Below are 24,724 nucleotides of genomic sequence, written 5' to 3'. Positions count from 1 at the left end.
GGGATTGACTGAGCAGGATGAATATTAGGAAGCACCATCTGGTTTTGATAGCACCGAGTATATTAACTCATCTGTTAATTTTTGACACATCATTGATTTATTTATTTAGAAAAATTGCATCCTGTTTTGCTGTGTTGATGTTTGCCATTATGAAAAAAAATTGGATGGCATTTTTTTTAAAAGACATAGTTCATTGATTTAAGACAAGGGTGATGCTTCCCAAGATGCTTTCATTTTCTGACTTCTATTTTCTATGCCTTGAAGTCCTCTCTTAAAAAGAAGTTATATGAATGTTTTAAGGAAATAACCTATTTTGAACGAGCTGGAAATCCTTTTGGTAGATATATGGATCCATGATAGTAGGTCACAAAAATTTTTTTTCCACTTCTGCATTTTTAATGTTAATATATTTCACCCTTCGCTGGGCTAAAATCAAAAGGTTACCACTAATCTCGACTACTGTGATCTCCTTCATAGAAACGGAATACTCTTGGGGATATGCTGTGATGGGCAAATTCCATTCAAGGCTTTACTTACAAAGAAGGATGTTAAAGTGGGGAGCCTGTGTTTGATTGCTGAGTTCCTATCCCTCTTCTTATTCACTTATCACATTTAGGTTAGATTAAACCACTTAAATTCAGAAGAATGTCTAGAATTTTTTAATTAAAAAATGAATTTTTTAATTAAAAAAATAATCATGGGTTCAGATTTTGGAATCAGACTAGACACAAGTTGCAGCATGATATTATGTCCTATCAGACTGCTCAATAAAGCAAAATAAATTAGAGAGAAGTGGTCATTTTAGAGTGCTTTGTGATTGTGATTTATTAACATTTGATGGTATTTAATTTTAGTGATTAGGTAGTTTTAAAGCCCCTTTGTAAACTGTTGACTTTGTACTTTTCCTGCAATCATTTGAGTGGAGTATTCTGTGACTAGGAAAAAAAAAACAGTTAAAAAATTTTGAAATACGTATTCACACTTTGCTCAATTAAGAATCATGGATCAGTGGCCATTCAATTGTATTCATATGAAAACAGAACTTTTCTCCATTTCGTAGCGATAATGGGCATTGCACAGTACTTGCATTTCTAATTATATTCTGTCTGGAAAGTTAAAGTATTGCTGGCTGCAATGTGTATTAAGTAGAGAGATTTGCTGTTTTCCACCAAGTGTAATAGTAATATTTTTCATCACACTCTTCAATGTATTGACATTAAAATACTACTCAGATATTGTAAGGTACTAAAAAGAGGAGAAATTTAACTTCAGTGGTTACCATTGCTAATTTTGCATATATCAATTCTGCGAACAAATTCAGAATGAAGCATTTAAAAAAAATGCAGGCAAGAACTGTTTTACGATTGTAGCTATTCTCTGATATTCTGAGGGCCTTTTAATACATTATCTTCGTAATGTAGTGTATTACGTAATGATTTTTTCTCAGCATATTACGAGTTTATCCTTCAATTAAGAAAACAAATCATGCTTGTCCCTAAGTCAGGTTTTTTTCCCTTAAAATCTATACCCTAATGTGATTTATCAATATGATTAAAATTACTGAGTGTTCTTTAGGACATTGAACAAATATATTCGAGCAATTCTGTTTTAGCCTTTCCTTTCATATGTTGTTCCTTTCATCAAGGTTATGTTAAAGATGTATAGGCTGCAAATCAATTGAGACTATGCTGATTAAAATGCAAACAGTAAATACAACTTCAGGTCTAGAATGGGATTATAGGATTAAAATGAATGAAAACTGCCAGTGTGCTAGAATTGAAAATTCTCAATCAATAGCATCCTTTGATTATACTAATAAAAGAACAAAAACCCAGAAGTCCAGAAATGAGAATGCAGCATCTTAAATCTCCTCACTTGTATGATTCAACCATTTACTTTTTTGTTTCTTTGGTTTGGGTCATTGTAAAGAAATGATAACCAAATATTTGAGGTCTTTCCTCATTAAGTTGTGGTTTAAATCATGAGCTCAGTTCTTCCCTTCCATCTGGCAGGAGGCGGAAGCATCATCAATTCCAGTGTTTGGTGTGTAAGAGATAGTCCCATATCCACATCCCTTTTTCTCCAGGGTAGCAAGCAGACTTTATCTTGGCTGCTTCTTCAGCCCATCAATCACTTGTAGCCTGAAACTATACCTGGAATCTGGTTCTTTCTTCAGCACTCAAAATAGTTGTGTGAAAAACAGACCTGTGCCTAATATTTGTGGGATTCAGGACAAGAGTACAAATGCAGGCCCACATACCATGTATCTAAATAATTAAAAGGTATGAATCAAGGTAACAAACTAAAATATGTTAAATATGTTAAATAAATCATAAAAAATAAATAAATAAACCAACTTAAATAAAATATATTCTATCCACCTACCCTGACAAATACACCTTCACAGTGACCAGGTTTGACTTGGGAGTTTTTAGCAGGCCCATGGCCTTCTCTTCCTACCCTCTGCTCATCTTTCTCTGGGAGGGACCTCACACGCACACATATGGATGCCCCAGTCTAAACTGCCAAGCTCTGGCATCGTGGCCTTCTTTGGGAGGCTGGCTCGGGGAAGAGACCGGCACAGGCCCTTGAAGCAGTTCGAGTAGGGAATTCCTGGGTCTTGGGTCCTCACCATGGGTTGAGTGTGGGCTGGAGGAGGAGGAGGGTAAAGGCAGGGGTTCTGCTGCCTGTGTCTAAGGGTAGTACTAATCCTAAGAGTGAGGAAGTGCTATGCCAATAAGAAAATAGTCTTGTGGACTCCCAGCCTGCCTAGAGTGGTCTTGCCACCTCTACCCCAGCCAAGTAAATCTGAAGATGCTATAATCTAAGATCCTCTATTTATTTACAAGAGTCCCTGCATGTATTCAGTAAATATTTCTTGAGGTGCTGTGCTGGCCCTCAAACCCCAGCGCACTCCAACCCACTGGCCTCATGGAATGTCCAGTCTGTAATCCTCTTCTGTACTGAAGAGAGCTGGCCTCTGTGTTCTGACTTGCAGTGTTTTCAGAGGGATTGAGGAATGGTAGCATTTTATAGATTTGGGAGATGTAAGGGGTGCTTTCTGTGTGCCAGGCACTGTGTGCTCTGAGCTTTACGTATATATTCTCCTTAAATAGTTTATTTCTATTAAATTAAATAGCAAAAGGAGACTTGGGCCCCCCTCCCGCAATATATTCTTAGTTACTTCAGGAAAGAATAGTTAAGAAAAAAACACAATGGAGCATGGAGGTTTCTGAAGTGTGCTTTCAATGGTCATACATCTGGATTTTCTGGAGAAATTGATTTCTTATCTCAACTATTCTGGTTCATTGTCCCCATAGAAGCCCTTGAGCATCTCACCATTTTTCATTTTAAAAGTTTTTTGTTTTTTGGATTTTTTCCAGGAAAAAAATATAGCTAGTCAACATTTTCAGAGATGCAGGTAGCTAGTTACGTTTCCGTCATAGACAATAGTTATTGGCATCTAAAATCGACAATATTTTGTTTCTTGCCATTATTCTGGGTAGGGGGGAAAGGAAATAAGAGGCATCCTCATACCACTATGTAAGCTCTAAGAAGTATCTCTCTGTGTATTTCTAAATAGCCCATTCTGGGTGGTGGTCAAGGAAGAAGAGAATCTACCTTGTGGCATTTATATTTAGGGAGAATTTTCAAGACCCTTAGACTGACAACATTAAACCACATTTTCACAATTTGGGGGGTTTTTTTCTTTGTTTTTGCAGTGAATTGATTGCTTTCCGTTTGTTTTTAGCTTTTTATGGATGGACTGTTGACAGTTCACATGCTTTAGAGTACATTTATGTGAACTAACTGGCACTCTCGGCACATGCCGATTTAAGAGATTTGACAATCGAATGGAAGAGGCTCTAAGAAAAGGCACTCCTGCTTTTCAAATGCTACTGATATAGATCAGCCTCAACACTGGCCTTGACAAGAAATCCAAGTTAGCAGATAAATGAAGAGAGAGAATAGTGAACACAGATGTTGGATGATGCGTACAGTTTTGCTCTGGGCTCATCATCATTTGCCTTATAGGCCCCCTCTTTGTTTTCCCTTAGGTGTCTAGTGATCTCTTCAGAAAGACTTTATCTTTCCGTTCCAGTTTGCATCTGGAAGCAGCGTCCTCTCGGCAGGGATTGTATCAGCTGATTAATAGCAAGGGCGTGAGGGCACTCCCGAAATAGAAGTAATGATTGCTGTAAGCCCTCCTATCAATGACGAATTGAGGCTGCAGTGGCTGGCTCGATTCATTAGAGTAAGGATATTAATGAAGCCAAAGGTGTGAGTGAGTTCAGACCCACGCCGGCCAGTTAATGCCACCAAGAGGGAATCTCTGTGCAGTGCCCAAAGTCGCAGTCCGGCCATTTCCCAGAGTGAGGGGCTGGGGATAGCGAATCAGGCACCCCTCCAGTCGCAGAACAACAGGAAGCTCTGCATCCTATTAAAAGTGGATTCACTGTGTCGCTTTAGTTTGTGACAAAGAGTAGAAATACATATTTTTAATATTTTTGAATGTTAAACTCAAAATCGAAACCATACTTACTCTTTGTCTTTGGCTGTCAGTCTCTGATGTGTCTTTTCCTGTGTTTCAGAGAGTCGTATGATCTTGGATGCATTTGCCCAGCAGTGCAGTCGAGTTCTCAGCCTCTTAAATTGTGGAGGAAAACTTCTAGACTCCAACCATTCTCAATCCATGATTTCTTGCGTAAAGCAGGAAGGCTCAAGTTATACTGAAAGACAGGAGCAGTGTCACGTTGGGAAGGCGGTCCACAGTCAGACCTCAGACAATGTAGACATAGAGATGCAATATATGCAAAGGAAACAACAAACTTCTGCCTTTTTGAGAGTTTTCACTGACTCCCTACAAAATTACCTGCTCTCGGGGAGCTTTCCAACTCCAAACACCTCGTCAGTCAGTGAGTACGGCCACCTGGCCGATGTGGATCCTCTGTCAACCTCCCCCGTGCATACACTAGGTGGCTGGACCTCCCCAGCGACGTCTGAATCCCATGGTCACCCATCCTCTTCTACGCTGCCAGAGGAAGAAGAGGAGGAGGAGGAGGAAGGCTACTGTCCTAGATGCCAAGAGCTGGAGCAGGAGGTTATTTCACTGCAACAAGAAAATGAAGAGCTCAGAAGAAAATTAGAGAGCATCCCAGGTACCCTGCCATATTACTTGCAAGCCACTGCAATTTATTCCTTTCCATTGTCTCATCTGTATGCATGTATGCATGCATGCGTGTGTATATCTATTTTTATTTTTGGCCAGCAAGGTAGAAAAGTTGGAAAAACAGGCATGCGCAGAGTGCCCTTGGCCTGCCTGTGCCAAACAGAAATTTCACGATGAGCCACTAGCCTTGTCCTGTGTATGTTTTAGCCACAGTCTTCTTGGGTATAGGTCTGAAGATCGTAGTCCTATTAAAAGATGTCATTATCAATAAAAAAGTGATTTTTAGATGTGGTCCAATTAGATTGAAATAGACCGAGTGCTGTGAGCCTGAGTTTCCTGAAATAGGCCGAGTGCTGTGAGCCTGAGTTTTCTTCAGAAAGTGGCCCTGTTCCTTTAAAGTGGCTTTTGTATTTTTAAAGACTTTGATATATGTGTTTTATTAGTCAGTGATAGAAATTAAAATGAAACGATACCTTTGGAGGCAGGCCTTGAGTAGGACTGAACAAATGGTCTCTTCTATTCCATTAATTTCTTGCCTTTCTTGTTCAGTTTCAACAGGCATAGTCTCTTTTTAGCATGCAAACTCCCCCTTAAAGTTAATGAGCAACTGTAAACTAAAAGGAATAGATCAAAGACAGACCAGTAATTAAGCTGATCCCAAACTATTTGTGCCCCTGGCTAAACATGAGGCATTTCCTGCCTCTTAGAGACACTGGATTTGCAGAGTAGTAAAGTCATCTTTATGACAAGATCTTCTCTGGGTTGCAAAGCCATTTTTTCACTATTTGGAAAGGTACTGATTTTGCTTATATCTTTGAATTCATTCCTGCACATCTGTGGCTTACAAAAGATATTAAGATCATTACCTAGAACAATATTTTCAAACTTTTTAATCATGCAGCCCATTGATAAAAATTTTGGGGCATGTCTTCACCAGTGTACCCAACCATTCACTGGTTCATTACATACATATTCTATACTAATATATTCAAAATAAAGCATACATAATAAATTTAAAATTTTTAAGGCTGATACATAAATATACTTAGAAGTTATAATCTTTTCCTAACTCAGTGTCTTTGCACCACCCAATTTGGCAGCTGATCTAGAAAGAAGGAAATGCTGAAGAAAGTTACCCCCTTGTTTATTAGTACACATAGGAAGCAAAAAGAAAAACTAGTGCTAAGGATTGCCAAATCAGAAATTTATTTTCCTGCCATCCTTTCATTTAAAAGAATTCCTCAAGTAGACCTGAGGTTTGGTTCAGAATATTTTGGAATTAGATTTAGTGCAGTTTCTTGTTGGGGAGAAGCGAGAGGTGAACTAAATCTGTTCTCTTTTTGCGTGTGAGCTCTGGGGTTCAATGCAGAGTCATGGTGTCTTCCCAAGCCAGGCAGGCAGTGACTATGGGAGAGAGACTGGGTAGAACTCAAAAGAATGCAATGGAACCAGAGTGCTACTGGTTTCTCCCAAGTCAGAGAGAGATGGGTGCAGCTAACACTCTGTGGGATTTTACAGCTTTCACAGTTCTATAAATTATGGTCGATTAACTATGGGTTTTAGCCCCAAAGGGGTATTTTCCATTTTACTCTCCGTAAGATGGAAACTATCTTTTATCAACTAACTGCAGATACATCAGCTGTTCAGAACTGTGGATAAGAGTTTCAGAGTGCAAGGACAGGTGACACAAATGTCCAGAGTATTATTGTCTAATTCCTAATCCTAAATATTTGGCAAACTATCTGTCCTTGATAAGTCCTAAGCAAATTTGAGGCTCAGCCCACCTCCTACTTCCTGAATTCGTAAATGTCTGTGTCAGAGATAACTTGTCACTGGCCTGCCACTAATTGTTATCCTTCTCTACTTCCCAGAAAGACGAAAATGCTGCGATTTCTTGAGCCCTCTTGATGGTCAGACATTGAAGGATACTGGTTGAAATTAGGCTGATTAGCCTTACTGTAAACATTCCAGCCGTGTTGACAGCCCCTCCATGAACTTGAACCAGTAGCCATTTTACATGGAGAACCATGATTGCTTTAAATGATCCATACTGAGACCCAACTATATAGATGAAAATCAGTTTGTCAGTTATGAATAGAAACAAATTAAAGTGCAGGAATTATTAGCCTATTTGTGATTACTTAACACATGTTCTCATTACCTAGGGATACCTTAGTATTTGGGCATCAGGTGGAAGGTGTCACTTGAGATGAAAACAAATCAAAGGGAGACATCACTGCCATCTTGCCCTCGCTTCTCAACCTCCATCTTTGGCTAAACAACAAACCAGACTGTGGGTGACCATCTAAGAATCTACTTTTCACTCCATTACCTGTGGATTTGGGGGAGGGAAATCTGTTATTTTAGACACTGATTTGAAGGAAAATGCAGCAAGCAATACTCTGGTTTTGCATGTAACAAGAGTATTTCACAAGCAGTACCTCTCCTATATAGTTTGGGATCAATTTTCCCTAAGCAATGTCACTGTTTCCCAGTGACCCCAGTAGGCCTCTGTTGTCTTAGAGGCCAGTACATTTCCATGGAAGGACCTGGGACTTCCTTCTAGTAAAATCTACACTTGTGTTGTGTACAGCCAAGCAGGATGGATGAGTACAACAGAGAAAGTAGCATTCAGCAGCCAGCAGAGGAAAGAAGGTTAGCAAGGAGATGGGGGCACCTGCCCCAGGTCAGAGCTGAGACAGTGTTCCTCGGTCACTTCTCTGCCTTGCCAGAGTCATGCTGTTGAGCAACTCTGAGATTCCTGTTTCTTTTTTTTCCCTGAAATAAAGCATTCATAGCTGGGAGCAGTTCTTGAAGTGAGAGTTCAGAAGAAATGAACCTATTAGTCTACAGCAACAAATGATTTCACTTGGGCAGCTATAAAAGAGAGAGAGAAGGTGTTAGACCTTACTAGAAAGAAGGAAAGAAGTTGGGAGAGGTGTTCTTTCTGGCATCTCCTGAGAGGGCCTGTGTTACTGTATTACTTGTGAAACATTCGACAAGGTCTTATTGATTATCGACTGCATGCAAGCAAGGGGCTTCTGGAAAATGCTCTAACTTACTGTCCAGGGTTACTTGCAGATGTAGGCAATTAAATATTTTATCCCAAGGAAATGGCATTAGCACATTTTCTTTTGTATTAGGTTATCACACTAGAGATGAGAAAGTCTGTTTATAAGTTTAAATTTTTTGAAAGAAAGTGAAAATAGGTTAAAAGAAAAAAGCCACAGAAGGAAAAGACAGTTGGATCAGGAATACGAAGAGCTGAGAGGTTATTAAAAGAAGGAAAATGATGGTAAAAGTTCTCAGTGGAGAGGGTGTCCGGTTAGAGGAGTCACGGTTAGAGGAGTCACGTTTCTGTAGAAAGCTTACAGTCAGCACTAGGGGAGGAGAACTCGTAAGGGAGGGTGGATACAAAATACCGTATTTTATCTCATTTAAGACCCGTTAAATGTAAGATACACCCACGCCTTATGTTCCACTAAGAGGAAAAAACACTGCAAATCATAATTGCACATTATAATTATCTTTGAACACCGAGTTCAGAGATTTTAAAATTTGAAAAAATGCGCATCTTAGAATAAAATAGAGTAATTAAAAAAATAACTTCCAAAGTCAAATAATTATGGTACATGAAAAATACCTTGAAATTTACTTTTTAAAAAGTATACTTATGATCATCTCAATTTATCCTAACTCCAAACAAATATTAATATTCCCATTTTACAGATAAAGAGGTTGAAACATGGACAGGTGAAGTCTGTGGCAGATGTGGGATTATAATCCAGGCCTCTTGACTCCATACCTAGTCCTCATTATTTGTTGTAGTTGTGTTCTGTGAAGTCACTGTGAATGCTGAATTAGCGAATTACGGAAGCATTATTCGAATTACGGAAGCATTATTCCTCGGAAGAATACAAAGCTAGGTTCCTGGGAGCCTCGGGTCACAACATTTTCATCAACTGATCAGGACATAACCTTGTTTTATGTGTGTTTTTGTTTAAACAGACCTTATTTAATGTACAGTGTTGGTTGATTAACATTGAATTCACAGCCAACAGCACTGTAACTCATGCCTGAAGGAAGTTTATCTAACGCGTGTTTTCTCTTTAAGGCACATCACAGCCTTCTTGCTCTTAGGAACACTAGACAGCACTTCAGCTCGACATTTGGGGTCCCTTTTAAACAGCAAAATTACCAACAATAATGTGGCACGAAATAGACCCTGAAAAGAACACTTGTTATAGTCTGAGAGCTGAGACAAGCAGGCAGAGCGTTACCTCATTCAACCTCAGCTGGGAGTGTTTGTATCAGGCAACTCAGATTTTTCAGTGATCTGCACAAGTCCTCAAATGGCCGCCAGAGCACCAGGAATGTTGATTTGACCATTACAGGTACATTTTAGCAAGTAGGTCAATTTGCAAATACGGAATCTGCAAATAATGAGGATCATTTATACTAACTCGAGGCTGCAAACTAGAGAACTAACCTTGGATTATGCACTTCTGATCCTGTTTGTCCACAGTTGTCATTTTCTAAGTAAGAAGATTAAAAAAAGATAAATCAATAATGTCAGTTTTTGGATAACTAATTTTGCAAGAACAAAAAGCCCTTGCAGTAAATGCAGGGTAGATGTGCTAGTACACTACCTCCAGTGCTCCGACCACCCTCCAAATTCGCGTATGTCCAGGAGTGCCTGTGGGAAAATGCTCAGGTCGGCTTCTGGTTCTGAGAAGTATATTAACATGGGGGTTCTAATGTAGGAGAATGAAGAGAGTAAATATATTCTGAGTAAAAAGTTAGAGCAAGTGATAGAACAGAGAGGAATAAAGGATTGAGTTCTTTTCCTTAGAATATAGTAGAAATCATCACAACTCTTGCCATAGCTGTAAGTGCAACTGAGGGAGACAGAACAATGGGAGGTAAAGAGAATGGAGTTGGAGTCACATCTGGGTTTGGATTTCTGCTCCTGCTACTTGCTCGCTGTGGTTTTTGGCAAATCGCTTCACCATTCTGAGCTTCAGTTTCCTTTTTCTGTAAAGTGAGGTTATTAATACTAGAGGAATGTTGAAAGTATTAAGTTCATTAAGCAGCAACTGAGTGCTACCAGGTCTTCCAGTAAGCACTCAATAAATAGCAGCTTTAAGAAGCAGAGAGGAGGGGCTGACCCCGTGGTGTAGCGGTTAAGTGCGCGCGCTCTGCTGCTGGCGGCTCGGGTTCGGATCCCAGGCGTGCACCGAGGCACCGCTTGTTGGGTCATGCTGTGGCGGTGTCCCATATAAAGTGGAGGAAGATAGGCACGGATGTTTAGCCCAGGGCCAATCTTCCTCAGCAAAAAGAGGAGGATTGGCATGGATGTTAGCTCAGGGCTGCTCTTCCTCACAAAAAAAAAGAAACAGGGAAACTGTTCTGTGCCTAGCAATATAGGAATCTTAAGTGGTTTTCTTAGATTATAAGTGGTGTTCTGACCTTGTGAAGAAGTCGACCTTCCGTTAGTTACCCAGCTTAGGAACCTCACATCTGTCCATGATGCCTCTCTCTCCCCTTCTTCAGGGAATCTCCTCTCCTCTGGGTTCCACCTCTTACATATACATCAGTTTGGGTTCCTCCTCTCTCCCCACTGCTTTCATCTGGGCCTACCTCACAACATGGACTATTGCAGTAGCCACTCTACTCCCCTCCCAAACTCCAGGCTCTCCCCACTGAAAAGCCCCAGATCACCCACTGCTGAGAAGCCTCTAAAGCCTTCACATGGTCTGTGGAGTAAATTCCAGCACCCTCAGTGTGGCATGTGAGGTTCTCCAGTGCCTGAATCTTTTCCTGTCCATGTTTGGAGACTGGACCCTCAGTTTCCACCATACACCAAGTGTTCCAACTCCTCTGGGCAGTTTGTGATTCCTGAGCAGCCGTACACATGTTTGTGGTCTTCCCTTACTCCTGCTGTTCCTTCCAAACTAAGAACATACGCTCCTTTTCCCCACTTGAGAAACTCCTACTCATCCTTCAGTACCCAGTTCAGGCAACACTCTCCTCTGTAAAAAACCCTTTGCCCAGTTCCTAGGGAGAAATAACCACTTTCCATAGTGCATCATGCATACTTCTGTTAAAGTAGGTATTAGGGGACGTTTTTACTCTTTGTGTGTCTGTCTCTTCTGGTGTCCTGACATGAGGAGAGACAGGCCCTGTAAAGTCGTTGAGGGGAAAGACTGGGTCAAAGTCCTCTTTGTGTCCCCAATTCCTAGCCCAGTGTCAGGCATGTTGTGGCATCTACACATGTCAGATGAACGGAGGCAGGACATTGTCATTATCAAAAGCATAACCCTGCATCTGTAGGCTAAGACTTAAAGCTCATCGTTTATTTCTAGATATTTACAATTCAGGAGCTTATACTTTACAGAGATGATATGAATAGGACACTTAAAGATGATATAAGCGCACAGATGGCATGGTCGTCAGGACAGTAAATAATTTCAATCTCCCTATAAAATTATATACAGTATATTTTGAGATAAATGTTTTGAGTCTTTAAAAACAATTATATAGCAAGGTAGATTTAATAATGCTTGAGGAAGAAGAGAAACTCTGATCAAGATTTTAATGCAGTGATCTGCAGTGAAAATTACGTCCTCGAGACCCAAAGCACCCTTAATATGGGCAAAAACAAAATCAGAGCAGTTTCCTTAGAAGAACTTAATAGTCGCTCAGACAATACAGCAGCCAAGTCAGCAGAGTCAAGTGGCCTCTATGAGGAATTCACTAGACTCCTAGTTGGAAAATAATGTGAGCTTATATTAGGCAGTATTTACTGGGTGCCTTCTGCTTTACATGTATTGTTTCAATTAATCCTTGCAATAACCGCATGCAGTAGGTAATTATCCCTGTTTTACAGATGAGATAACAGAGGCTAGGAGAGGTTCAGTAACTTGCCCAGGATCACACAATTCATAATGCCAGAGTCAGTACATTAAGAAAAAAAAAGTAGTACCCAAGAATTACTTTAGAACCAAAGCCTTTTTGTCAGTTAACTGTTATGTACTAGTATTATTTTGGAATGTGTTGAAGACCCTGTCTGTGTGGATTTAACGAATTTACTGTGACCATGACAAAAACAAGCCATCGAGGCTGGAGGGCGTCTTTGTTCTTGAGATGAGCACATTCATCTACATGTCTGTCTTAGATACCCGATGGACTATTTGTAACCACATTCCTCTCAGTTTTTACTTTCTTGACACAAAAGATCTTCCCTAATTTGCTTTTTTCCTCCCAGGTATTTTACTCTTTCCAGGATTGTCTGATATGCATTTTTAAATGCTGTTACATAGAGGGGGGAAAATTATAAATATCAATATCACAATAGGTACTAGTGACATTTGAGGTATCTTTGTGTCCTCTTCTCCCTTTAATAGACATTTCTCCAGTTTTTGGTGCCTCATTTATTTTCTCCTTAAGCCTGCTAGATGCATCTGACTTTTCTTTTGCAGAATGCCTAAGTGAATAAATGAAACTTGCCCAGTGGGTCTGAGGGGGCAGCTTCTTCATCAGCAAGAGAGACTTGCTTAAAATTCAGAGTTTGCACGACGAGGCAATTAGATGTGAAGGCCTCGGGGGCATAATTGGCTCCTTGAGGATCCTGCTGGTCTTGTTGCTGCTGTAAGCCCTGACCTCACTCTCTTCCCTTGGAGGCCAAGGAGCAATGTCCGGGCTGGACTACAAGAACCTTGAATGAAGAAGCCCGGCCCCTTTTCCCCATCTGTGAGGGCCCCATGTCCTCACTGGGAGGGACACCCACAGGGTGTCCACAGCACTGCATGGTAACAGAACGGAGGGGAAGAGGTCGGGGGTTTTCCCAGATTCCCTTTTCAGTGCCCTGTGCTTCTCCCGGGCAGGCAGCATGGTGTAGTTGTGGGTCAGGATAATACGTTTCCTTCCCCTTTCGTCCCCACTTTAATAGACACAACTATCTCCACTTCCAGACTGACGGATTTTTTTTTTAACCGAAAATATTTCACTTGATTCTCCAGCTTCCCTGTGTAAATCTAGGCAGCTCTGTCAAGAGCGCCTGTCAGGAGTGATGTTCTGTAACAGCAGGGGCACACCCTGGCTCTGGGCTGGACAGGGACCTAGAGGCCTCCGCCTTGTAGGGTCAGGGCTGGGAGTTCGTCAGGAAGGGGCCGGAGGGAGGGGGTTACTCAGAGGGCCCAGGGCATTGGCTATTGCAGGTTTTTACCAGTTGGCTCAGTTGGCTAAATATAAGCCTTGTCTTCAGTCTCCCTGGCCTTCCGGCTTGGGCCTGGATATCAACGTCCAGGACCCACTTACCTTGAAAAGAGCCCCCTACAGCCAGGAAATGCACATGAAATTCTGTGTTCTTCCAACATGTTTGAATCAGCTGGCCTTGCTCATAGCTGAGCACTGCTGCCTAAATATTGGGGGTGTAGAGAAAGGGAAAGTCAGCCTCCAAGCCCTTCCAGGGATATACAAGCAACGCTGAAGCTAATATATAGCAAAGGAAGGGGAGACACAGTTACACAGACATTCTTCAAACCATTTTAAATTATTATAATACATGCTCACTGTAGAAATTTTTTACAACTGGTTTTTACAAGGATGATAAAGATAATAATAACTACCCTAATCCTGCTACTAAAACATAATGATTGTTAATTAACACTTTGGTTTATTTCTTTCCAATCTCTTCTCAATATACATAATTATTTTTAACATGATTGAGGTCATACTGAATATTCAGTTTTATAAGCATTTTTGTGCTTCATTTAAACATCTTTTCATAAACATCTTAATGACTGTAAAATATGGGTAAAGGATCAAAAGAAGTTTCGTTCAAATCCTAATGTCTATGAGTATATACAAATTTTACTAAAAATTCCCAACTAAATGCAGAGTCATACCTTGCTCGTGTCACTTGGCAAAGCAGTGACATATGTACAGTTGTGTGTGATTCTAACCGCAGACTGTGGAGGGCACAGTGCTGCTCTTGGGGTCCTCATACTCAGCCCCGTGCAGAAGAGGCTTCGACACAGGTATGAGTGGAGACCCAAAGTCCACACAGTGAAAAACTCGAACTCAACTGCAAACCTGCATCCTGTGTCCATTAGCTTCTCGAGCCTTCCCCTAGTTATGCCCATTGCCAGAAAATTCATTCTCACTCACTATGGCACCAGTAAAGTAGTTAGACTTTAAAAAATTAATAGACTGGTGAGATTAGAGGTACTTGACAGGTTTTATTAAACTTTGGTTAATAAAAGGCCTGCTTCACACTGATACACATATGCCTTCCTTGGGTTGACTTCTGTGGTTGTTCAGCAAATGCTTCTTCAATTTGAAGACTATATTCAAATGACTCTTCAAGAGTGGCCTGTGACACGGGTCTGTAAGACACAGGTCTGTAAGGATGGTTATTTAAGAAAATTCTTTTTTGTCAAGAAGAAAAATTTCCTAACCTACTTCTGCTTCCAGTCATTCAAATTCTTCAAAAGGATGTTGGTGTAGTTTTTGATATGTTATGTTACAATGTGATGTCACCTAAAAACCCAAAGCTGTTAGCAGTGGATAAAGATGGTAACTTCTGTTTGCCATCTTAAAAAAAAAAAAAAAAATGAGAAAAACAAAAGTAAAGAAAGCTCAGGGGTGATACTTAAAATTGGGGCTTAGGTTAAATATTTATTATTTTCTTTCATGTGACAAAAACATCTTAGGAAAACACACAGCTAAGACAGACAGTGGCAATAATTCACATAAATTAGGTTATTAACTAAACTACCAAGACCTTTAAAAGCAATTAGTTAATATTCCTGAAAGGGCTCGTATATAATTCTTAAGACACAGGAATTATTTATGTGATGGTACAAAAAATGTCAGGTTCTATGTTGGGTTAATATCTGTTCAGTTTTATTGTAATTATTCAATGATTCTTTAAGACTAAGCCTCAAAAATAAATAGTGCAACGGTTAATGAAATACATAATAACCAAATCTCAATTGGACCAGACCAATTGAGTTTCTTGAGAGGAGGGAGAAAGAATTAGGACCCTTACAGTAAGAATTGTGTGGCCAGGTATATTTGTGTTGGGAAGCAAGTCTAAATTGCATGGAATTCCTTCTTACTGAAGAACTAGGAGTAAATCTGTCATTAAAAATGAGTATTACATTATTGATTAAAAACTAGTGAAACATGAGTTTTCAGTACTTTCATTTTAAAAAGCATTGTTGGGTGCTAATGTTACAACTTGGGTCAAAGACATGTCTCTTCTGTGAGTTGTTCATTGATCATTATTGTTGACCCAAATTCATCTTAGATTAAGTTTGACTTGAAAGTTTTTAGTGAATTGTGCTGAGCCTAAAAATTCTCCCCAAACCAGAGCATCTGTTCTATATTTACAAACTGAAATAACTACGGATGTCAAATGAAAGAAGAGTCTATTTCCTTTAGGAAATGTCTTTTTTTTTTAGAAGTTTACATCAAAAATCTTTTTAAACCTTCAAGTTTTTTATTTTCTTGTCACAGGTTAGCTAATGTGTAACTATTGCGATTTCTTCCACCCAGTGCCCTGCCAGACTGTTTTAGATTACTTGAAGACTGTGCTGCAACACCACAACCAACTCATGATCCCACAGCCAGCTGACCAGCCGACCGAGGTAGGTCTCTAGTAAAAAGATAAATGTTCCCTTAGGAATTTCCTTATGATGAAGCCTTTTGATAGCTCACTCATGTATACCAGAACAGATTGGCTAGCAAAATGCATTTTTGACTCTCTGAGGCTTGAGGGTCTATTACCTGTGAGTATTTATACAGTGGAGGAAGACCATGTATGTCGAAGGTTGTGCATCATGAAGATGCAACTCTATACTCTGAGGGCAACAAAAGAGACAGTTTAAATAGTGTGGGCAAGTCTTCCACCATTCTTTTGGCACAGAGGGACCTGAAATGGGAGACACCAACCTGTCATTCCCTCAGGCAGAGCCAGTGTTCCAGAATACCCCTTGCCCTGGGGCATCTCCCACACTGAGTGAGATTCTCAAGTGTTTACACAGGTGTTTTCCAGACATTAGGGCCCCTGAACGTGAGCACTTTCTTCCTCTGGATCTCAATGGTAGAAACCATAGGCGCTTCCAATGTGAAGGAGAAATGGTTTGTTTTGATGGAGTGGTGTATCTGTTAAAACATGGTACAGTTTTACAGGATTTTCAAGGCTCAGTTTTGAGTATATGTTATTTTCATCTTATGGACTTTAGAACCTAAATCTAGTAGACTAAGCAACTGCACTGTACCTTACTGGGGTTATAAATGTCTTAGATTGATAACAGTAGATAATGCTCTATTTACGTAGTTCAGTTTTCTTCACTTGGCGAGCTGGGTTGTTCGTGCTGGTTATGATAGAATGTTGACTCTCATCTTGTCGCACATCCCTTGACATTCCCTGTGTCTAGTTAAAATCACCTTAAAATTCCATCCTCGTGCTTAGATTTAGTAGATCCAGCGGCACATTTGTTGACTTGTTTACACCCTGATCCCATGCCTCTGCTCAAGAAATACAAGGACACACTTCTTTCCAGTTCTCTGCACATAAAAGAGACCAGAGGATGAAAAACGTGGAGTCAGTCTAGTGCGGATTGAAACTGTCCCCTCCGGGGTCATACCTCCAGGGGTGGCCTGAGACTTGTTTGGCGGTGGCTCCCTTTCCCTGTAATTGAGAGGAGCTGTTTCAAAGGTCTTCTCTTTTTCCTCCAGCCCCCAGCCTAACCCTAGTCCCATTACCCTCCCTCTTGAGTTCAGCAGAAAAGTAAGAGATGCCAAGTTGAACTCAATCCACTGAATTCTGCCACACTCATTCCTACCTTCCTGCGTCCCCACCCCCCAGGAAGCAGTGCCCCTCCGCCTTGCCGTTGCTGACAGGTCCACACCTGTTCTTGCACCTGGCGCTGCCCTCCGCCTTCTAGGACTTTGTGCCATTAGTTATTCCTTGTATTGTGCGCTGATTTCTCCCGTTCTTGGGTCATTAGCCAGCCCAGGTAGTCTAGTAGTTAAGATTCCCAGGTTTGTTTCCCGGTCAGGGAACCACACTACCCGTCTGTCAGTTGTCATACTGTGGCAGCTGCTTGTTGCCGTGACGCTGAAAGCTATGCCACCAGTATTTCAAATACAGCAGGGCCACCCATGGTGGGCAGGTTTCAGTGGAGCTTCCAGACTAAGACAGACCAGGAAGAAGGACCTGGCCAGCCACTTCTGAAAAAAATTGGCCATGAAAACACTATGAATAGCAGCGGAGCATTGTCTGATACAGCACTGGAAGGGGAGAGGATGGTGCAAACAGACAGGGCAGGGCTCCACTCTGCTGTCCACAGGGTCTCTGGGAGTCGGAATCGATTCAGTGGCGCTAACAATTGGGTCCTTCTCCTGAGTATCAAACACACTCAAGTCTTCCCACTCTGAAAATAAGCCCTCTTTTGATCCTTCCTCCCTCCCTGCATTATGGTCTTTTCTTTCTCCTTCCATCACCCAAAGCATCCTCTATCGGCACTTTCATTCTACACCACGACCCATCTCACTCCTTGAAGGTTAGGCCCAGGCCACATCCCCGTTAGCATGCCCAGTGCCTATCATGGAAGGCACTTGCCAAATGGTGACCTCATTTTTTTCATTATTAAACACTTGAAGGACTGGTCTATATCTGTTATCTCCACTCTTGATTTCCATTTGCTCTTTCACCCCTATAACCTGGCTCCACCTCCACTAGTCAGAATGCCCGGCAAGAGGGCTCCGGTGCTTTCCCGGTTGTCCAGTCCAGGGGCCCATTTTCCGGCCCTCATCATCCCCAGGACCTCACCCCTCCTCCCTGCTCTCTCTTTCTCTTGGTCTTAGTGTCAGGACTCTCTTCTGGTTCCCTGTCCTTTTCTTATGCTTTCCAAAGTTTTCCATCCTCTGTTCGCCAGAGATTCATCCTTCATCTCCTTCTCTGGTCAGTTATGTTCTCTCTCTGAACACCAACTACGTGTAGACTAACAAGTCCCAAATCTAGATCTAGACCGCCGTCCCCAGGGCTCAACTCTAGACAGTGGCGTGTCCTACTGCCTGACCAGCAGTGGAGTGCTGACGATGATGGGTGATAAAAGTTTAAATAGTCCTATCCAGAGGAAGTGTAGACATTTCCCTTATTTTTATATTTTTATAGAATTCTGATTGCATATGCTCTTCAATTGGCCACCAACAGGTTATTAAACTCTGGCCTACTGTTGAGTCACTTTGAAAAAAACAAGATGAACAGTGCTCATTTAATATCTTCACAGACTCATAATCAAAAGGAAGACACAGGTGTACACTAACTTTTGAGTAAGTTCTCAACTAGTCTTATGAGCAGTGTGCTCTGTGAGCACAGAATGGGTGTGGCAATCAGGGAGAGCTTCTTGGAGGAAGTGCTTTTCAGAGGTTCTTTTTGTATACATAATAGAAATGTCAATCTCATGACGCCTCTGAATGCCTATCCTCACTCCTGTTTTCTCTTCAGTAAAGGCAGCACCAACCCCAGGCAGAAATGTCTGCAGGGTCACTGGCTCTTTTCCTCTTCCTCATTCCTGACATCCACTGAGTTTACAGCCATGTTGAATAGTCTCTCCTCTCTCTAGTTCACCTGCATCACGTTTCACCTGGACTGTGGCAGATTTTTTCTTCTCCATTCTCCACACTGGAAAGTTATTTTTCTAAAATACGGATCCAAAATAGATGTCACATGCTTAAAATCCTTTGCTCTCTAGAATAGGATCAACATTTCTCAACTTGACATTTCTATTATGTATACAAAAAGAACCTCTGAAAAGCACTTCCTCCAAGAAGCTCTCCCTGATTGCCACACCCATTCTGTGCTCACAGAGCACACTGCTCATAAGACTAGTTGAGAACTTACTCAAAAGTTAGTGTACACCTGTGTCTTCCTTTTGATTATGAGTCTGTGAAGATATTAAATGAGCACTGTTCATCTTGTTTTTTTCAAAGTGACTCAACAATAGGCCAGAGTTTAATAACCTGTTGGTGGCTAATTGAAGAGCATATGCAATCAGAATTCTATAAAAACATAAAAATAAGGGAAAGGTCTACACTTCCTCTGGATAGGACTATTTAAACTTTTATTACCCATCATCGTCATTATTACTATACTATTTTTATTGTCACTTCAGGCATATGAGCATTTTCTTATTAGTATTATTTATCACATTTTATTACTATTAACTATGCTAAAACAGTCTGATAAATCTCATCCAAGACACAGCATTCTGAGTTGTTTTGGGCTGTAAATTACTTTTCCCCCTTTCTTTTCCTGTTTTTGAAGAAAATTACCTCCCAGTGGTATTTCTACATTGTTATGAGAGCTGCAGATTTTGGAGAGCTGCTACATTTTAGAAGAGCTGTTGAGCTCTTCTGTATGAGTGGATTTTTTTAAGAGTGAAAGCTCCTTCCTTCGATTGTCAGTTCCCTCAGGTCAGGTACCTCCCATCTTGAAATAGACTCAGCTCTGATTTTAGGGGTGAACTCTGAATTCAGGGATGGGTTCTTGGCTCTGCCTTTTGACTTGTGAGACTGGGAAGGGATTTAACCTCCTTGCCCAAACAGCTATGGGAATCCTCGCTTGCCAGGGGAGCGCGCACACCTGAAGGAAAGCTGTTTTTAAAACTTGTACAGCATTAAATAAATAACAGGTTTAAAAACTAGCTGCACACTCTCCTTTTCTAAGGCTGACAAGTCTACAGGGACCATAGCCGAGAGGATGATTTTAAATTAAGGATGGTGGAAGTCCTCTGTCCCCAGTAGTTCTTTTTAATGGCTTCTTGTCTTTGTTGTTCTCCTTAAAGTTTTTAACTTTGCCAATTGATATTCATCAGAAGCTCTTCAAATGTCCCAGTGCCACAGTGCTTAAAAAAAAAAAGTATGAACTCTTCATTGCAGCCACCATTCTTAGTGTCTGCTTTGTGCCAGCCACGTTAGTGTTTATTGCAACAGTCATTCGACAAGTGCTTCTTACACCTACTGTATGTCAGGCACTGGTCTCAGCCCTGGAAGCAGGTAAAAATCCCAACCCTCTTGGGCTTATCTTCAGGTGAGGAGATTGGTGGATTCCTCACCACAAACCTGCAAGTTGGGGTTATCATCCTTGTTCTGACAGAAGAGAGACGAAGTTTATGAAAGTTAAGTCACCTGCCCGAGGCCTGCCCCAGAGCCCAGCTCTGTAATTGCTCTAGTACCACGGGCCTGTGAGGGGCAAAGAAGCCAGGGGTACAGGGTGCATGGAGCTGGCCTCAGGCTGCTCATAAATGGTGACAGTTACTAGTAAGCTTCCTCCACAGAAATACTTCTCACACACTTCGGGGTCTGAGGCAGCCAGCCTTGGATCCCACCTGCCCCAGGCACCACCTGGCCGCCTGAGGGGTGAGGGATCAACAGTCAGAACCTTGTAACCCCTGCCCCCCGTGCATGGGAAGCACTGGAATTCTCTCCTTTGCCATCTGCCTCCTCCCCCTCCTCCTCCCAGCCGTGACCCCCTGTTCCTTATCTTTGTGAAGGACACCACAATTTCACCTGGGAATCATCTTAGCTCCTCCATCTCCCACACCCTGGATCCCGGAAGTGGTTGGCTAACCCCCTCCATTCTACATCTTTCATCCTCGCTTCTCTGTCAGCACTGCCCGACTCCAGTCATCCTTCCATCTCGTGCCTCCTGCCGTGAAACAGCTGCCTGGGCAGAGGGAACCTCTGGAACCTGTGGGCTCCTGCCCATCTTTTGATCATCTGTAGTACACAGAGCCAGGGGTTGGTTTATGCTCCCGAATACTCATCTCTTAAACCCGGGATGATTTAGTTCTTCCCGTTTTACGGACGGGGAAACTTTGGTCCAACAAGTTGAAGTAACTTGCTCAGGAAACACAACAGATAAGACCCGGAACCAAGATTCAGTTCAAACCCGAGCTGACTCTAAATTCAAAGCACAAACCATGTACCTCAACTGCCTCCCTAAAAGGAAACAAAGTCACATGACTGTATTGAAGGGAGCCTGAATGCCGGGGAGATGAGTTTCCATGGGTATAATCCAGGGACAATTTCATAGCCAAATCTGGCTGCCTCTCTCCTGTTGGCTCCTCTGCCAGCTGCCCATCTCGGTGCCTAACTGAACAGAGTGCTTTTTGAAATAAAACCCTATCAGACCCAAACAGTGCCAAATTTATAACCTGTAGTAAATTTGCAGAGTTGTAAAACTGAATGAGTTTTCCCTTTATTTTGTACACCTTAATTACTGGGGAAGGAGTACATTAAAACTGAGATCATGGGTTAATTAATTTGTCCTGGACTGTAGAGTTTTATGGACAACCAGAACTAAAGTAATGGTTGTGTAGGTGCAATTGACTAAACATGGCTTATAAATGTTGCAGAAATCCCCGTAATTAGTCCCTCCGCAGCTATTTAGCCTGGGAATTTTATAGCAGACATAAATTATGAAGGTGAAAAGTAAGAAAAATTTTGAGTTGACATAGTGGCATTTGCAGAAGCTGTAATTTGAGGAAACCTGTTTTGCATTATTATTTTTTTTTTTTTCAGTTATCACAAGTCCCCCTTTTTTTTAATTCACTTTCTAATGTGGTTTCCACTGTAATGCGATGGTGATCAGGTGTTAGGTGCGTTAAACACAGGTAAAACCTTATGAAAATAGACCACCGGCATCGTTTCTAAAAGTACTCAACCGCCAACCAAAGGATGAAGGGACCTGTTTGATCACACTCTTCAAAGTCATTTTTGCATATTTTAATAGATTGAAAAGGAAAGTTACAGGTTATATTTAAATAGTGTTCCCTGTCATTGGATCTTGACACATTTTAACCTACCTGTTAAAATGCAAGTTATAAATAGCTCCTCTTTCAAAGGTGTTCATTATACCTCATTGGCTCTTGTTATAGAAAATGCAAATGTAATTTGAAAAGTGCCTGTTCTGAGTGTGAGCAATTACTTGTGCTCTTCAGTACCTGGTTCATTGTCAGCAGAGCCACTTGGTTAAAAAGCAGGTTTGCCTTTGAAATGGAGATCTCCTCGGCTTCTGGCTGGCTGGCGAAGGAGGTAATGAGAAAATATTTCGCTTTTCCAGGGAAGCAAGCAGCTGTTGAACAACTATCCTGTCTACATAACGAGCAAACAGTGGGACGAGGCTGTAAATTCTTCAAAGAAAGACGGGAGGCGGCTCCTTCGATACCTCATCAGATTTGTTTTCACGACCGATGAGCTTAAGTACTCATGCGGCCTTGGGAAAAGGAAAAGGTCAGTGCAGTCAGGAGAGACAGGTCCTGAGAGACGCCCTCTGGATCCAGTTAAAGTAACATGCCTCCGAGGTACTGCATCCTTCCGCTCAGTGTCGCCATCTGTGATCTCATTTCACCGCATTGGCTGTGGCTCCCCCGTGCAAGTGTTCAGCCTTTACTGTATTTTGGTTTTTTTCCTCTGAGACCTTATAGGCTTCATGTGGCCCATCTACTTGGTATCAAGAAATTCTTTAAAAAAATCTTCGTTTGCTTTAGCCTTGGTGTTCTCACTTAATGGCACATAAGCATCGCATAGCACCTCATGTTTCACGCTTTAAATTCAGATTTTCTTTGCTACCAGAGAAGGCCACCTCCAGAAAAACCTGGAGTGTTGGGAAATGCACAGGGGAAGGGAAGACAGAAATTAAAAAAATATTAGTAAAATGGTATATCTCATTTCCATTTGCAGCCTATTACCCACCCCCCTCCCCTGTCTAGCCACCTCCTCAAATTTATTTAGAATTAATTTTCCTTAGTGCCTAAAGTATACCTTGCCCAAACTTTATTAGTTTAAAAAGAGTTCCTGTGTTAAAGATAGTGCTTAGATAATACCGTTTCATCAATATTAGCACCTGATGATTTGCAGCTGATCCACACTACTGGTAGGCAAGGCAGAGGGTGCGGAGAAAGAGTCAAGAGGTATACGGTTGATTCGGCAGGTGCAAATAAGCACAGACTTTGACAAGTAGAAACATTATAGTGCCAACAAAAACACTGTTCACACCTGAAGAATCCATATCCAAAAGCTCAAATGTTAACCTGTAGAGTTCAGTAGCAATTTTATTGAAAATTGGTTGGAAAGACTTCATACTGACTGACTCTGGACAGGGATCAAAATATTTCCTGGCAAGCCATCACAGTGAAAAACATTATCGATGATAAGGCCTTACTTATGAAAAAGGACACTCCCTCCTGGGATGCCCAAGTGATTCTGCAGACGCAGATGTAGCATTTGTTAGCACCTGAGATTCCCCAGGTCTCAGACACAGATGTGGTATTTGTTAGCACCTGAGATTCCCCGGGGAACACGCTGAGCTTCTGATTCAGCTGTTCTGGGGTGTGGGGTGGGGGAGGTATGCATTGCTGTGCATCACTGCCACCTCAGGTGATTCTGATAGAGGTGGCCCATACTTGAGAAAACCACCTAGAATGAAAACACCAGTATTAACAAGGCACAGGTGCTCCAGAGCACCCCCTGTTGGCCAGTCCTAAAATTCCACTTACTCAGAGTGACTGGATGATGGAAATTTTCAGGGTCTGTCTTGGCAGACTAGTTGTAGTTTCCTTTATTCTCCAGTATCATCAGAGCTGACGGAATTACTCACCACGAGTAACAGGAGGCAATGGTGAGCTTGAGGGCTTTCCTGAGAGCACCGTCTGTGTGTGCTCTGGGAAGTTGCCCAGAGGCTTCTAAGGGAGTCAGGATAAGGGGCCTCACAACAGTATCCCTTTCCAGAAATTCTTATTAAACGTTTTACATTTTAACTAGCAAGTCAGTGAAACTGAGGGATTAACATACATCCCAAAGCACTAAGGCCACTGCCTTCAGAATGCTCCTGGACCCACCGTGACTCTGATGCAGTCCAGCCTGCCTAACCAGAATCTGCATTCTCCAGCTCATTCCTCACCTGGGGACACGACTCACAGGCTTCCACCCAACCCTTGGGTGGAGAATCCATAAGCAAGCAATGGTGATCGTCTGTTTCATGGCAGCTGGTTAGAGCATTCATATATCTGTCCCAAACGCTGAAATCCTAGGGCCTTCCTGTTAGCCAGATGGTATTCCCTTCCTAAAAGTTTAGGCCTGTGATTTCCAGGGTGAATGTCCTTGTGGTGGTGAGCAAGGTTAGAATGGCCAAGGAAGCCTCAGACCATTAGTGATGGAAAGCAGGGTGCTTCGGGGAATGGAATCAAATTCCAGGCTGACCTCTGGGAAGGTGGTTTGACCCTAGAGGGCAGAGGGGCTTTGAAGATGCTTCCTATCTGTGTAATAGAATGAGCTCGACTTTTAGCTTTTAATAGTCTCTGCCACAATATTAGGGACAGTCCTGTCTCCACAGTGGATACTGAGGAGAGGGTGAGGTGAGGGGTCACAGAGCAGCACATTCTCACGGTTGCGGGGCTGCAGCATCCTCATCCATTAGCCTGAATTTCCTCTCATGGCGGAGGCCAGTGAGGCTCTCACCTCAGGCACAACGTTGAA

General features: G+C 41.8%; 1 protein-coding gene across 2 annotated transcripts in view; it reads left to right on the top strand.

The window, feature by feature from the left end:
* The window catches only part of BEND4 (BEN domain containing 4), a 32,939-nt gene that overhangs the window by 4,327 nt on the left and 3,888 nt on the right, over positions 1-24,724 (top strand). The window contains exons 3-5 of one of the 2 annotated variants that reach the window (XM_058546977.1): positions 4,593-5,159; positions 15,734-15,825; positions 22,311-22,551. In XM_058546977.1, coding sequence (XP_058402960.1) covers positions 4,593-5,159; positions 15,734-15,825; positions 22,311-22,551 — 900 coding nt within the window. The remainder of the gene's footprint in view (positions 1-4,592; positions 5,160-15,733; positions 15,826-22,310; positions 22,552-24,724) is intronic. The other variant, XM_058546978.1, reaches the window with a different exon arrangement.

This window comes from Diceros bicornis, chromosome 8, assembly GCF_020826845.1.
Source record: "Diceros bicornis minor isolate mBicDic1 chromosome 8, mDicBic1.mat.cur, whole genome shotgun sequence".
NCBI lineage: Eukaryota > Metazoa > Chordata > Mammalia > Perissodactyla > Rhinocerotidae > Diceros > Diceros bicornis.
Note: the sequence above shows the minus strand (reverse complement) of the source record. Positions and strands in the feature narration are given on the sequence as shown.